We start from the raw sequence: 17,241 nt of genomic DNA, 5'->3' as shown, positions 1-17,241 counted from the left end.
GGGTAGAGTCGCCACCTGCAATGTCAGCATCCCATATGGGCACCACTTCAGGTCCTGGCTGCTCTATCTTTGATCCAGTTCCCTGCTGATGGCCTGGGAAAAGCAGCTGAAGACGTGCAATATGCTTCGGCCTCTACTAACGCATGGGAGATCCGGATGAAGCTCCTGGCCTCTGATCTCTGCCTGGCTTAAGCCATTATAGCCATTTGGGGAGAGAACCAGTAAATCGAAGATCTCTCTCTGTCTGTCTCTCCCTCTCTGTAACTCTGACTTTCAAATAAATAAATACATCTTAAAAAAAAAAAAGAGTGGGTAGACTGTCATGAGTTTTTAATGCTCCGCTGAGAAAATTAACATTACTTTCAGGACACAGAAGTGTTAACACTCTTCTTTTTTTCAAAATAAAAATTTATGTAAATCTGCTGGTTTACTGCCCAAATTGCTGCAATGCAGGACCTGGGCCAGGCTGAAGCCAGGAGTTTGGAACTGCAAGTGGGTCCCTCACATGGATGCAGAGCCTCAAGCACTTGGGCCATCTTCTGCTCCTTTCCTAGGTGCATTAGCAGGGAGCCGGATTGGAAGTGGCACAGCCAGGATTTGAACTGGCTCCGGTATCACATGCTAATGTTGCAGAAGGAAGCTTAAACTGCTATGCCAAAATCCTGCCCCCAGAAGTTTTAACTCTTGAACTCATCCTTAATACAGATATACTTTCTAGTAGCTAAAACAAAGTAACTTACTAGAAACTGAATCCTCCAATACAATATTTTCTAGCTCATGCTATATGAAACTACCGCTTTTTATTCATTGACAAAAAGTTTCCACAAATTTATGTACTTGTAAGCAGTACTTTAAAAGTATGGTAGAATATAAGAATTTAAATGATATTACTTTTTAAAATTAAATACTGGATAGAAAGTATGTTTTCTTTCTTGTTGCTCTGGTTGTACTTACATAGTTTAATTTTGGTGCAACATGTGGAAATAAAGACAAAAGCTTAAAACTTCCTGTTCCATTTTATTCCACAACACCATGAAAGTCCTGACAGAAGTCATTTTTTCTTTTATTCTGCTTATTTTTAGAATTCAGTTCCCAATAAAAGAACATATACAGAATGTTTTATGTTCAGCAAGCTTTTCAACACAAAGCTCAATTTTCCAGTGATGCTGGAAATTCCAACCAACACTGTCATAAATTTTTAAACACATACCTAGGAGTGCAGTGAGCTTAGGAAGCAGTCCAACTTGTACCATCTTATTCCTCAGTCCTGTGTCAAAGGAGAGGTTTAGTAAAAGCCGGAGAGTTATATTCAGCAGATCTTCATGCTCACAAGGTATCATTTTTACGAGTTTTTCAACAATATCCATTTCCACCTAGGTACGATAATACAAATACAGTGAAGTTTTGTTGCATAGTAAGACAAAAAGATCACAAATGCTTCTCTGTCTTTAACATGTATTGATTTTAAAAGTAATTGTGTTAATTTTATACTATTTCAGTCTATAATCTTTCCTTGCATTAAACTTTTGAGAAGAAAATATATACCCCCACATCATCTCCATCTTTCCTCATTTAATGGCATCAATAGGAAGAACAATTATATCAGATCCTTGAAAACACTGTGTTACTAAATACTACCCAGTAAGTACTGGACTCTGCTAGATCAGGTAAGATCTCACCCTGGCCTTCAAGGATTCCTCAGTCTATAAAGTGGGTGGAGAAAAAATAAATAATGAAAACACAATGGGAAGGAAGTTGAATATAGAAAGGGTTCTGGATTCAATGTGGAAAGAAGTGCTCAGAAAGCAATTAACCTACCTAGAAAAAAAGAAGACTTTAAATTAGGAATCAAGTCTTTAAAAATTAGTAAACATTAGTTTTCTCGTTAAAATAGGCATTGACAACCCAGGTTGTGGAAAAGGCCAATGGATAGGCATTTAGGAATAACAGGCTTATTTGGGCAATTGCAAGTGCCTGGCTATGATGCATAGTATAAAATATATGCTGGGGATTGGCAGAAATTTAATTACAGAACTTCAACTATCCTAAAGGCTTTTAATGCTCTGCTAATAAGTTAAACATTATCCTATAGGTGGTAGAGTGCCCTTAATGATATGAAGTCCAATTGGTGATAATGGTCAGACTAGTTCCTACATGAGGAACACTCCTGAATTCGATGTTCCCAGAGACCAGCCAAATGCCAACCCTGTAAAGAGGCTTGTTTAAGAACAGTATCAGGCCCCTTTTCAGCAGTCAATAAGATGAACATAGATATCATTAACCAAGACCCAATAAATGGAAAAACAGGCCTAGGATAATGAAAACAACTGATTATCTAGCTCTGATGTTTAATTTGAGGCGATATTCAGTGGATATTTGGGCAACTTATAAAACTTAGAGGATGCCGGTTCCACAGTTCACTAGGCTAATCCTCTGCCTGCGGCACTGGCACCCCGGGTTCTAGTCCCAGCTGGGGTGCCAGATTCTGTCCCGGTCTCTCCTCTTCCAGTCCAGCTCTCTGCTGTGGCCCAGGAAGGCAGTGGAGGATGGCCCAAGTGAGTGGGCCCTGCACCCGCATGGGAGACCAGGAGGAAGCAGCTGGCTCCTGGCTTCGGATCGGTGCAGCGCACTGGCCGCAGTGCGCCAGCCGTGGCGGCCATTTGGGGGGGTGAACCAATGGAAAAGGAAGACCTTTCTCTTTCTCTCTCTCTCTCTCACTGTCTAACTCTGCCTGTCAAACAAAACAAAACAAAACAAAAAAAACTTAGAGGAGAATCTGGGCTAACTACAGTAGTTGAAACTCTGGGACATAAGTCAGCAAACCAGAGCTAGTGGGCCTGCCATCTGTTTTCATAGAATCTATGAGCTAAGAATGGTTTTTGGCTTTTACATTTTTAAATGGCTGGAAAACAATCAAGTGAAAAATAGTAATTCATGATACATAAAAATTCAAATTTCAGTTCCCATAAACAAGATTTTATTGAAACACTACCATGTCCACTTGTTTGTAGACTATCAATGGCTGCTTTCATGCCACAACAGCAAAGGAGAGTCACTGTGACAGAGGGCAAATTACCTGGACAGCCTGACATATTGACTATTGGGCACTTTGGAGAAAATATTTGCTGAGTCCATGCTTCAAAATATTATAAAACTGCATCAAGAGAACTTGTTTTAGAGTGAGAAATCACAAAAGACAGAACTCATTTGGTAATGGAAACCCTGTATTCAGAACTTTTCAGGTAGCAATCAGAAAAATTTGGTTATAGAAACATCTAGTATGTTTTAGTTACAAAGCTAAACAAGAGAGAAATTATATATAAATTCATATTCTTTGGATCATTACCTAAACTTATGGATATTCTCACTCAATTTTATTGGAGATCTAAAACATGCTTATAACATCCTTTTTATGTCTTTATTACAATCTTTCACTGACATGAAAATCATAATAAAGCATGATATACTTTTTTCATTTTATTCAATGAATGAAAATAAAGTTTTTTAAAAAATAGTTAAATTTGGGCTGGTGCTGTGGTGCAGTGGTTTAAAGCCTTGGCCTGAAGCGCCAGCATCCCATATGGGCATCAGTTCTAGTCCTGGCTGCTCTTCTTCCGATCCAGCTCTCTGCTATGGCCAGGGAAAGCAGTAGAAGATGGCCCAAGTCCTTGGGCCCCTGCACCCATGTGGGAGACCCAGAAGAAGCTCCTGGCTCCTGACTTCGGATCTGCCCAGCTCCAGCCATTGTGGCCATTTGGAGAGTAAACCTCTTTCTTTCTCTCTGTCTCTACCTCTCTCTGTAACTCTTTCAAATAAATAAAAATAAATCTTAAAAAAAAGTTAATTGACAAACCAACACCTTCTTTTTTTCCTTCAGACATATATCTACACTCTAGAATCACACTGCAGCCATATGTTAGAGCTCTTCCTCAGAGTACAATGCAATCTTTAAAGAGTTCCAAAAATCAAACATGAAACTAAAAATCAGTTCTTTGAAAACATCAAAACATTTGATAAACCATGCCCTAGAAAAAAAAAAAAGAGAAGAAAAAATGACCAATATTCAAAACTGAAAACAGGGAATATCACTTCAGGTATTCTAACAAGGAAATAAGTAGCAAAAATTTTATACCCATACATTCAACAAAATAAACAAATTCTTTGAGAGAAACAAACTACAGAGCTCATAAAAATAATAAAAATAACAAATAATAAAAATAATGAAAAAATAATCGGGGCTGGCACTGTGGCTCAGCAGGTAAAAGCTGTGGCATCCCATAAGGGTGCTGGTTTGAGTCCTGGCTGCCCCACTTTCAATCCAGCTCCCTGCTAATGCACCTGGGAAAGCAGTTGAGGGTGGCACACATGCTTGGACCTCTGCACCCACACGGGACACCCTGAAGAAGCTTCTGGCTCCCAATTGCAGTCTGGCCCACCCCTGGCTTTTGTGGTCATTTGAGGGAGTGGATCAGTGGATGGAAGCTCTCTCTGTCTTTCCTTTTCTCTCTCTGTAATCTGCTTTTCAAATCAATAAATCTTTAAAAGAAATAATCAAATGGTCCTCTATCAAAGCAATTCACAGGAAGAAAATCTCAGGCCCAGATTAGTTTTTTACTAGTGCATTCTATTACACATTTAAGTTTAAATAAACAGTAATTCTACACAGATTCTTCCAGAAAAACTTGAAGATGGAAGTCATTCTGAGCACACAGATACTCTAATAATGAAGTTGGATTAAGATTCTAGAAGAAAAGGGCCGGCGCCGCGGCTCACTAGGCTAATCCTCCGCCTTGCGGCGCTGGCACACCGGGTTCTAGTCCCGGTCAGGGCACCGATCCTGTCCCGGTTGCCCCTCTTCCAGGCCAGCTCTCTGCTGTGGCCAGGGAGTGCAGTGGAGGATGGCCCAAGTGCTTGGGCCCTGCACCCCATGGGAGACAGGAGAAGCACCTGGCTCCTGCCATCGGATCAGCGCGTTGCGCCGGCAGCAGCGCGCCTACCGCGGCGGCCATTGGAGGGTGAACCAACGGCAAAGGAAGACCTTTCTCTCTGTCTCTCTCTCTCTCTTACTGTCCACTCTGCCTGTCAAAAATTTAAAAAAAAAAAGATTCTAGAAGAAAAGAAATATTGGTCTAAAATAGACCAATAATGCCTCATATACAGACATAAAAATTCCCAATAATAATTAATCAAATCTAAGTACAAGGTGGTTATCTATTTTTCAATGCAAGATAGATTCAACAGTCAAAGTCAATCAGCAGGGGGTGGTAATGTGATGCAGTGGGTTAAGCTGCTGCCTGTGACAAAAGAATCCCATTTTGAGTCCAGGCTACTCCACTTCTGACCCAGCTTCCTGTTACTGTGCCTGGAAAGATAGCAAAGGATAGCTAAGTACTTGAGTTCCTGCTACGCATGCGGGAGACCCAGGTGGACTTTCAGGCTCCTGGCTTTGGTCTGGACCAGCCTCAGCTGTTGTGGCTACCTGGGGAGTAAACAGTGCAATGAAGACAGGATCTTTCTCTCTCTGTTTCTCCACCCTGCACCCCTCTCTGGCTCTCTACTCTTCAATAACTAAAATAAATATTTAACAAAAGAAATGAAATAGACTAATTGATGATACAATGTACTTGGAAAGTAAAGAAATATAGAAAAGTCAATAATTTGGAATAACAATGTTGCAGGCCCCATGCTGCTTTATTTTAGGACTTAGTATAAGACTCCAGTAATCTAGAGAAAGATGTACCAGTGAGAGTTCAGACACGTATATTAATGGAACAGAAGACACAACACAGAAATAAAACCATATTACATGGCCACCTGATTTTTAACAAAGGTACGAAAATAATTTCAATGAGTACAATGGATATTTAATTGAGAAAGTAAAGTCTTCAACAAAAGGTGCCAGAACAATTCAACATCCTGGTTGAAAAATATGAATCTTAGTTTACAATTTGTCTCACTTACAAAAATAATTCATAACTAACAGACCACAGACTGAAACGGCCACCAGAACACTGCCATAACACTTCTTAAAGATTACATAGAACAAAATTCTTTCCTAACTTGAGTTCACAAACACAACCTACTAAAAACTTTTTTCATGCCAGATTTCATAAAAGTTAAAACCTTCTGCTCTTCAAAAGAGAATGAAAAGACAGGCCACAGAAAAGGAGAAAATACCCACAAAACATCTAACTGATAAAGACTCATATCTAAAATACGAAAAGAACTCTCAAAAGTAAAGTAAGAATATAGGAACCCAAGCAACATATATCCTTCTCTGTTGTTCCTCTTAAAATTATATTTTAATAGGATTTACTTCCTTTCTGTTATATTTGTAACATTGTTATTTTAATATAATTACTGTTAATATTATATAAATTTTGATTCAATTTAAATAATTTATTGAAAAGTTTTTAGATACACAAAATTTCCCTTAAAATGTTTGTTTGAAAAGTAAGGTCAATATTAGTTCACATTAGTAGTAAGAAGAACATTTTATTTAAATAAATAATATAAACTCACAAATAGATCAGCTATCTTCCTCTCCCTTTTTTAAAACAAAATTTTCACAGGCCTCAGCTGTTACTAATTATATTAATATTTTTCTTTTGAAAAGTCAACAGAATTATATATACACTAGTTGTTACTGAAAAACTTAATAACAAAATAACCTGGAGAGTTTGTTATTAATTGTATTTCATGGCATAGAATGGAATGTGAAATATGTGCCATTAGTCAATCAGATGTTAAACACTAGACTTGTATTTATTTAATCCAGTCTTCTAGGGATGTCTGGTTGATAAAAACCCAATCCTAGGAGCTAAATTTAGTTATTGTCTCAACATAAAATGAATATTTTCTCAATTCTATTTCTGCAACATGGGATTTATATTTTTTTAAGTAAACATTCAATACAAAGTGACAGATTATCAATAGTCTATGAGCAAGTTAATTTCAGCCTTTAAATATACCTTTTTCAATGTTGCTGGAAGTCAATATTTAAAAATTGCTTTGGGTTTTCTGGCTAAATATGTCTTAAAAAAAGACTTGCAAGATTTTTGTCCTGGTGTAGAGAAAAAGTATATGAAGCTAATCACTTAGAGATCTGTTTCCTTAAGCAAATTGCTTAATGTCTCTGATCCTCTGCTATGATATCTGAAAAATCGAGAGGCTAAATTCACTGAACCTAACCATAGATATCAGATGCAAGTCATGTTCTAAAAATCCTTATTTTATAAGATGCCTTTAGATAAATGTATTTCTTCCACAATCAAAGATGAAATGCATACCATCTATAGTAAAAATATGACCAACAGAACGTTTTAGGACTTTGGATGAATAATTTTTCTGAACTCCAGATTTTCCTCCTTAATAAAAAAATGAGGTTTGAAAATTTGTATCTTCTAACTCTATGAACTTACCTGAATAGAATTTTCAATAGCAATCTTGAGATCTTTTTCATAGCATGAGCACATATGGAGTACATTATTTAAATACAAATCCAGTACATACATAGTAGATAGATGCCTATGGCAAGTCAGTTTGAATTATGAGAATATACTAAAGGTAAAAATCTAAACACATAAATGAAGAACACACTTAACACCTAACCACTCAGCAGAATATATATCAGCATGTCATCAAATTCTTTTTAAATGTAAAGTAAGTGAAAACAAAACAGAATAGATATATATTTTGATTAATCTTGAGCATATAATGAATAATAATAATTGTATACTAATGACAAAAGTAACAGATACTAAATATATGGGGATAAAATAAAATTGAATTTATTAAAGAATAAGAATTCAAGGTACTTATTAAATCTGGTAAATCAATCTCAGGTTTTCAATAAGTACGGAATGTTATTAAATATAACTTAAGGTACTTTGTAGTTCATTTTGAAGGAAAGTATTTTGAAGGAAAAAAAAGAGTAGACAGAATAATATACATTTAGATTATCTAAAGAATTCACTTATACCAATAATACTCAAATAATGGCCCATAGTTATAAAAATGGTCTTCAGTGGAATTAAACTCAGTGACCCAATAATTCCTTCTCCAGGAATTTACTCCAAGAAAATAATGAGAAATATAGACAAAGATGTATGCACACATATATGCACTGAAATGTTATTTCTTTCTAATAGCTAAAGTTAAATATCTGAAAACAAGGTATAGTTACTGTGTGAGATATTTAAATAACATTATAATCAACAAAGACTTTATGACATGGAAAAAAGCAGGTAAGAATTTTTATTCTATGGAAGTATGTATATATATACACCTGTCTATCTTGTATATTCCATCTACAGAGAAGGAAATAATATATGTTCAACCAGTATTTCCCAAAGACCACTGAATCAACATAATAAAAATACAGACGGTCAGGAGTTTAATATAGTAATTCAAGTAAGAAGTAAGCAAAGATGACATGAACTAATTCAATGATTTGGGTAACAGAAAGAGAAAGAACTTCAAGAGATATTTATGGAAGCAGGATGAACCAACTTGAATAGTAGGTGACAAACAGACTGGGCTAAACTGTAACTCCAATTTTAGTATATGTGCTGCCGAATTGAGCACTAAACTGTAATTCCACAGACTGATATGAGAAATGCAGGCAGCAAAACAATTTAAGGAAAAATTAAAAGGTCATTTGACCCTGAAGTATATTTTTAAGTTTAAGCCACTTTATATATGTTATGCTCAATGTGGTGAGATCTATTCTATACAATATACTAGAAAGGATTTTCATTGAGAAACTTAATTATCTGTAATGCTAACATAGAATATATTTCCTAATAAAGTCATTGTAGTTAGTCACTACAATTGCAAAATATTCATTCAGAATGATCTCAGTAGGGGGATAAAATGTTTACTTTTTATCAAAATAATTCTAAATTAAAATGGCTAACAGATTGTTTCAAGAAGGAGGTAGGCAAGTTACCATATCATTTTTGTTCTCCATAAAAATGCTGAGTTTCTTCAAGAATGACACGACTAGAATAAGCAGCTCAAAATTGTCCCGATCAAGAGCCTTCACCAACATGTGAACTATGTTCTTGTTCCTCATCTTCAGTTCTGTACGAGTATCCTCAGCAAGATTGAGAAGCAAATAAAGAGCAACTGGAAAAGCAAAGTAGATGAGAGTTAAATTATTGATATAGTGAAGTAAAAATTTAAAAAATCATCTCAGGGGTGACAAATACAATTTTAGAATTGTCACTGGTTAGTAATTATCTCATTAGAAAACTTAAGTGTATTATCAAATAAGGTATATATATATTATATAAAACAAAAGTACAAATAATATTTATAAAATAGTATGATGCTGAGGACGCCATAATCAAAACAAGACAATGAATCCTACCCTCTTGAAATTTATAAATGAACAGTTATCAAATGACAACTAAAGGTAGATAAGTCAGAAAATAATAATAGACAGGGTAAATATTTTTTATACATATAGAAAACAGGAAAGATTTTATAAAACTTTAACAACTAAGACCTGCTATGTTAAAAGAGCTATAATGCAAAATATATAGTATACCTAAACTAAATTTGAGGACACTAAAATAGTTTTTCACATTCAAACCAATTTTCTATTAGTCATTATAAGAAAAGGCCATATGAAATTTAGCAATACAATTGTTACACCAGAGTTGAGGTTATGTCTACTAGTTCTAATTACAATTTCTTTGAGATCTCTGAAATGAAAATACTTAGGTCCTTAAAGGATACTCAAATGACTTCTCTTTTGACAGTGAACATTATTTAAGATAATGTTTTCCATTTTGTCTCTATTGAAAGGAAGATTCAGAGTTACACTGAAAGGTTTCTGTCAGAATTATGTAGCCTGGGGTGGGCATTTAGTGCAGTGGTTAAGATATTAAGGTAGGGTTTGGGATTGCCCTTCTCTGGTATTACAATGTGTCGGTTCAAGTCTTGAATTCACTTCTAATCCCATCTTCCTGTTAATGCACACCTGGGAAAGCAGTAGGTAATAGCTTAAGTACCTGGATGCCTGCCACCCATGTGGTAGACCCAGGCTAAGTTCTGGGCTCCTGGCTTTGGCTTGGCCCAACTCTGCCACAAAAATTATGGGGTTTTGGGGTATAAATCAGTGGATGGAAGATTTCTCTCTATTTCTCTATTGCTGTCTCTCCACTTTCCAGATAAGATAACGATAAATAAAAAATTTAAGAAGACTTATATAACCTATTATGGTCAACATAGCTTTTTGCCCTCTTATGCCCTTGATATTCAACTCATTATTTTTGTATTTCATTTATTAAATTATTGTAAACCATCTCTATACTTTAATGAAAAGAACTAGGAAATGCATACATTTTTACATGCATAAATAGAAGTATATAAGTTTTTTAATTTAACAAATATTTGAGGTAGAAAAGTAAATCACATTTATTAAGTACCTACTATATTCCAAGTAATATACTAGTTGATTTGTGAATGATAACCCATTTCAGTACTAAAAAAATTTTTTTAGGAAAGCAGTATCACAAAAATTGTATAGATGAGGGAACCTCAGATTCAGATCAACTGAGTAAGTTGTTCTATCCACACAGCTAGACAAAATTCAAGCCCACCCCAAAGTTGATAATTTATATTACTGCATTATGCTACTTTCTATGCAAGATACTGTTAGCAGGTTCTAAAGCTGGGTTGAAAAGGCATATGAAGCAGACTTGTACTTACAGTCATGTTTAGACACAGTAGGTTAAATATTGTTCTTCCAAAACTTATGTCTGCTCAAAACCTTAGAATATGTCCTTATTTGGAAGTAGGGTCATTGTAGATGAAATTAGTTATGGAGAGGTGATAAAGGATTAGGGTGGATCCTGAGTCCAATGACTGGTGTCCTAATAAGAGGACAGGACATAACAGAGACAGATACAGTGGAAAGAAGACCACATGGAAGCAGAGGCAGACACTGCAGTGATGCAGCCATAAGCTAAGAAGCACCAACAATTGCTGGAAGCCACCAAAAAGTTAGGAAATGACAAGGATGCATTCCCTTTCCCAGCCATCAAGAGAGAAAATGGTCCTGATGAAACCTTGAATTTGACCTTCCAGTCTCCAAAACTGACAGAATAAATTTCCGTTGCACTTGCTTTGCAGTCATTTGTTATAGTAGCCCGAGAAAATTAATACAACACAGCAACACAAACTACATTTCAAACCTTCACCAGAAACAACAACCAAAAGCAGACTAAAGTTCAAAAAAAAAAAAAAAAGGTATTCAAACATTGGACTTCAGACAATGAAAGACAGTGATTCCTGAGAGATAAGAAACAAATAAGCTGGCCGTATGATTGCTCAGAATATTATTGCCTATAGACTTTCCAGGTCACAAAACAAGGAGAAGAATGCAGGCAGAACCTGAGAGAATCACTGAGTTAAGGAGATGGAGCCAAGAGTCCAGGGAAGTCAAGGAAGTTTGAGTTCACAGAAAAAGCACTGGAGAGGAGAGAACTGATCAAAGAGAACTTTGGGGTTCTAGAGAGGGCTCTCTTGAATACTGAGCATAGTACTGATTGGCAGATGGATGTCAGGAATCTGAGACTGAGAATAGAATAAAATGAGAGGATTGGAAAAAAAATCAAACTTGATTCCTCACAAGGCTGGAAACAATGACTATTTCTACCCATCATACTGGAAGTTTCACAATTTAAGAAGCAATAGTTACAGTCCTCAGAAAGCTCAGTAGCGAGAAATAATCAGCTTTATGGTAAATGCTGCTCATAGGGGCTGGTGTTGTGGCGTAGCAGGTTAAGTTGCAGCCTGAGACACTGGCATCCCATACTGGGTGATTCGAGTCCCAGCTACTCCACTTCTGATTCAGTTCCCTCCTAATATACCCTGGCAAGCAGAGGAGGATGAGCCAAGTACATGGGCCCCTGCACCCATGTGAGAGACTCAGAAGAAGCTCCTGGCTCCTGGCTTTGGCTTGGCCCAATTTTGGCTGTTGAGGCCATTTGAGGAGTGAACTAGCAGATGGAAGATCTCTCTCTGTCTCTCCCTCTCTGCCTTTCAATTACATAAAATAAATCTTTAAAAAAAAGTGCTGCTCATGTACAGACTAAAATACTATAAACTATAGGTTCAAGATCCCAACAGATCAAACTATTTCCAGGTACTTCAGCTGTATCCCAAAATAAAGCTCATTCATAGGGATAAAAATATCTAGTATCAAACAATAAAACTTCACACTGTTGGGAAGTTAATCAAATATTATAAAACATCCAAAGAAATCGAGGAAGAAGAAACACATAAGAAGGGCAAATCACTGACAAATCTGTCCTTTAAGAAATATTAAAGGAATTCTCTCAGGCAGAAAGAAAATCACACCAGAGAGTAACATGAATATACACAAAGGAGTAGGATCAGTGGAAATGGTAAGTAATATATAAGATTTCTGATCATTTAAATATCTTTAAGATAAAAGTATTTATTAAAAATGCATTATATGGTTTATAAATATGTTTAATTACATATATAATAATATATGACATAATATAATAAATACATAATACTACTACTACCATAAAGATAGGGAGGGAAAATCATTCTAACACTAAAGAATTAGGATGAAATGGATTATGGCCTAAGGGTTCAGTTTCCTGTGTCCCTTATCAGAGTGACTACGTTCACCAGACCCCAGCTAACCGCTAATATACACCCTGAGAGGCAAAGGTGATACCTCAACTGATTAGGTTCCTGTTACCCAAGTAGGGACCTGGATAGAACTCCAGGTTCCCAGTTTCAGCCCCAGCCAAGGGCTGTTGTGTGTATTTGGGACGCAAAAAAGCAAATGAGAGTTCTGTTTCTTTCTCTGCCTCTCAAATAATTTAAAAAAGAATTGGAACATATCATTTGAAAACAGACTTAACTTAGGACCGATGTCATAAGATGTATACTTGAAGGTAGACAATCACAATTAAACATGTGCAACATGAATTAAAACAATCAACAAAGAGTTATAACTAAGTCAACAATGAAGATAAAATGGAATTTTAAAAATCCTCAATCTACAAGGCAGACAAGGAAAAATCAAGGTGAAAAAGACATGCACACTGGGTCAGAGTTGTAGCACAGAGGGTTAATTCTCTGGTTTCAACACCAGCATCCCATATCTCCCATATCAGAGACTGCTGGTGTCAGTTACAGCTGGTTTCATTTCTGATCTATCTCCCTCCTAATGCACCTGGGAGAGCAAGGGATGATGGCCTAAGACTTGGGTCCCTGCTACCCACATAGGAAACTTGGATAGTTCCTGGCTCCTGGATTTGGCCTGTCGCAGACCTGGTTGCTGTGGCCATCTGGGAAGTAAACCAGCAGTTGGACGACTCTCTCTCTCTCTGCCTTTCTAATAAACAAATCTTTAAAAAAAAAAAAAAAAAAAGGAACACACACACACACAAAATCAAGACTCAACTTTATAGTGTTTATAGAAATAGCTTTAATATAAACATGTAAATAAAGAATATGGATAAATATGTACTAGTTGTAAGAAAGCAGAAGTGGCTGACTCAATCCAAGACAAAGTAGATTTCAGATAAAAGATTACCAGGCATAATGAAGATCTTTTCATGGTAACCACAATTTACCAAGAGCACACTGCAATCCAACATCTTTAAGACCCCAAGAACAGAGCTTCAACATACATGGAGCAACAGATTTTCAGGAGAAATAGCAGATAAATTCCTACATCTTGAAAGGTTTTAATAATACTCTCAAAAATTAATAGAAAACAATCAATAAGATATAAAGATTTGCATATTACTATTAGCCTACTTCATCTCAATGCCATTTACAGAATATACTACTGAACAATGGCTAAAATAGTCATGTGTGCATGCAACCTTTACTAAGACCATATTCTAAGTCATAAAACCAGTCTCAATAGATTCAGAAATATTAAAGCCATAATATATGCTCTGATGACAATGGAAATAAATAAACGTTAATACCAAACATGATTGGAAAACAGAAATAATCTGGAAAATATCCAATTATTTGGAAACAGAGTAACTCCCTTCTAAATAACCTGTGGGTCAAAGAAAAATATAAATATTTGGAAAGTATTTTTAACTGAGTTAAAATGAAAATCAAAACAGAATTTATCAGAATCTATATACATGGAATGCTGTCAAAGCAGTGCTTAAAGGAAAATTTATAGCATTAAACATCTTATGATAAAACAAAGGTCTTGAATGAATGATCTCAGCTTCCACTTAAAAAAAAAAACAAAATAAGAGCAAATTGAACTCCAACTGAACAAAAGAAATACTAAAGATCAGAGTAGACATCAATGAAATAAAACTACAAATATACAGAGCATCAATCAGACAATAGCAGATTGAATTAGCAGCAACATACAGATTGTTAAACTGCAATCAGAAACTCAAAACTTTTTTAAAAGAGCACTAGAATTCCAACATAAGAAATGCTTAGGGATAAATCTGACAAAAGATATGAAATATTTGTAGTCTGAAAACAATGCAATATTGGTATGAGAAATTAAAAGGATTAGAAAGTCCAAAAATCGGCATAAACATATATGGATAAAGGTTTTTGACAAAGAAACTAATTCAATAGGTAAAGAACAGTCTTTTCAGCAAATAGTATTTGAATAATTGGAATAGACTTGCAAAAAAAAGAAGAAATTTGATCCCTCACAACACATGCAAAATTAACCCAAAATGTATAATAGACCTAACTGCAAACAGTCAGGCTATAAAACTTCTAGAAGAAAACATAAGAGAAAATCATAAGCTTCTGTTAGGAAAAGACTTTTTACATATAATAGGAAAGTCATGATTCATAAAACACTAAATGAGATGTATTTCACAATAATTAAATACTCTTCAAAAGATATTGTTAGGAGATGAAAAGACAAATCACAGACTGGGAAAACTTTTAGCAAATATCATATCTGATAAAATCTTGTATCAAAAATATATAATGTATATATATTTAATATATATACATAAACATACAATATGCTAATTAAAAATAGGTAGAAGACACAAAAGAAACACTTCAACCAATACAAAGAGATGGAAGACAAGCACATGAAAAGATGTCCACCACACTTGATCACTAGGGAAATTCAAATCCAAACCACAGTAAAACACCAATGCATACATTTTAGATTAGCTAAAATGAGCAAGATTGACCCTACCAAACACTGGCAAAGATGTTAAACAGCTATAACTCTCATTCACTGAGTAGGAATGTAAACCAATGTAGAAAACCACTAGCCGGCACTGTGGCTCAACAGGCTAATCCTCCACCTAGCAGCGCCGGCACATCATGTTCTAGTCCCAGTCGGGGCGCCGGATTCTGTCCCGGTTGCCCCTCTTCCAGGCCAGCTCTCTGCTATGGCCCGGGAGTGCAGTGGAGGATGGCTCAAGTGCTTGGGTCCTGCACCCCATGGGAGACCAGGATAAGTAGCTGGCTCCTGCCTTCGGATCAGCGCTATGCACTGGCTGCGGCGTGCCAGCCGTGCCAGCCATTGGAGGGTGAACCAACAGCAAAAGGAAGACCTTTGTCTCGACTCTCTCTCACTATCCACTCTGCCTGTCAAAAAAAAAAAAAGAGAAAAGAAAAGAAAAGAAAACCACTAGGCAGCTTCTTACAAAAATAACCATATATCTTTTTTTGTGATCCAGTAATTCCATGACCAGGTAATTAACCAAATGGAAAGAAAGCTAATTAAGCCTTGTAGACAATGTCCAATTAAGACTTGTAGACAAATGTTCACAGCAGCATTTTAATCACCAAAACCCTGAAAATATTCAAAATGACCATCCACAAGAGAATAAAAAAACCATACAATAAAAAAGACTGACCTACTGATAATTGAAACAGCAAATATAAATCTGTTGTATTGAAAGAAGACATACAAAAAAGAATGCATGCTGTATCATCCCATCTATATAATACTCTAAAAAAGGAAAACCAATCGAAAGCAACAGAAAACAGATCACTGATAACTTAGCATGAAGGAGAGGGGGAAGGAAATGAAAAAGGTTACAAAAATGCCCATGGAAACTGTGAGCAACAGATATATCCTTTAGTTCAATTTGGTCATTGACTCATGGTTATTAATATGTTGAAATTTATGGAACTGTAAATATTAACTTCTATAGTTTATTACCCATCAAAAAAGACATTCAATATTTGGATAATACAAGATTTATAAGGAGCTAAGCTTAAAATTTTACACATTAAAAATCAACTTAGGGGCTGATGCTGTAGAATAGTGGGTAAAGTTGCTGCCTACTGCACAGGCATCCCACATGGGTGCTGGTTCGAGTCCTGGCTGCTCCACTTTCAATCCAGATCTCTGCTATGGCCTGGGAAAGCTGTAGAGGATGGTCCAAGTCCTTGGACCTCTGCACCCACATGGGAGACCTGGAAGAAGCTCCAGGCTCCTGGCTTCGGATTAGCCCAGCTCCAGCCTTTGCAACCATTTGGGAGAGTGAACCAGCGAATGGAAGACCTACCTCTCTGTCTCTCTCTCTCTCTGCCTCTACCTCTCTGTAACTCTGCCTTTAAAAAAAAAAAGGGAGCGGGAAAGGGGAGGGTTGCGGGCGGGAGGGAAGTTATGGGAGGGGGGAAGCCATTGTAACCCATAAGCTATACTTTGGAAATTTATATTCATTAAATAAAAGTTTAATAAAAAAAATAAAATAAATGAATAAATAAATCTTTAAAAAAATAAACTTAGAGCTTTGAAATTCTGACATGAAATGAACTAATTTCTGGAGATCTGATGCATTTTAGATAACAAATATAGTTCATAAGTCGATATGGGTAATATCTATTATTTCCTAGACTATTTTAACACTAACTTTTGAAAATCCGGATTTTTTACAACAGGCTAGGCTGAATTATCAACTTCAAATATTTAAAAAAATAGGGTTGTTAAAAATACTACTAACTTAAGAAATGAAAACATTTTGGAAGTTAGCAAATATTTTCAGATATTAAGTTAATCAAATGATCAATGAAGAAAAGTAAATCTCAATAGCCAAGCACAAATCATGTTGAGGGAAATAAGCCAGAGATAGAAAGAAAAATACTGCACATTCTCCCTTGTATGTGGGAGCTAAAAAAAAAAAATAACAACACAAAAAACTCCATCTGATCACAGAATGTTGATTACCAGAGGCTGAGAGGAGCACAGGAGAAAAAAGGAGTTTGGATATT

At 35.9% G+C, this 17,241-nt stretch overlaps 1 protein-coding gene across 3 annotated transcripts in view; it reads right to left on the bottom strand.

Moving 5' to 3' along the window:
• Window positions 1-17,241, bottom strand: part of KIFAP3 (kinesin associated protein 3) — a 179,792-nt gene that overhangs the window by 123,839 nt on the left and 38,712 nt on the right. For all 3 annotated transcript variants that reach the window (XM_062192739.1, XM_062192740.1, XM_062192742.1), the window contains exons 9-10: window positions 8,951-9,129; window positions 1,211-1,373 (exon numbers count right to left, since the gene is read on the bottom strand). In XM_062192739.1, coding sequence (XP_062048723.1) covers window positions 1,211-1,373; window positions 8,951-9,129 — 342 coding nt within the window. The remainder of the gene's footprint in view (window positions 1-1,210; window positions 1,374-8,950; window positions 9,130-17,241) is intronic.

The sequence above is a fragment of the Lepus europaeus genome, chromosome 5 (genome assembly GCF_033115175.1).
Source record: "Lepus europaeus isolate LE1 chromosome 5, mLepTim1.pri, whole genome shotgun sequence".
In the NCBI taxonomy this organism is placed as follows: domain Eukaryota; kingdom Metazoa; phylum Chordata; class Mammalia; order Lagomorpha; family Leporidae; genus Lepus; species Lepus europaeus.
This window is presented reverse-complemented; position numbering and strand designations above follow the sequence as displayed.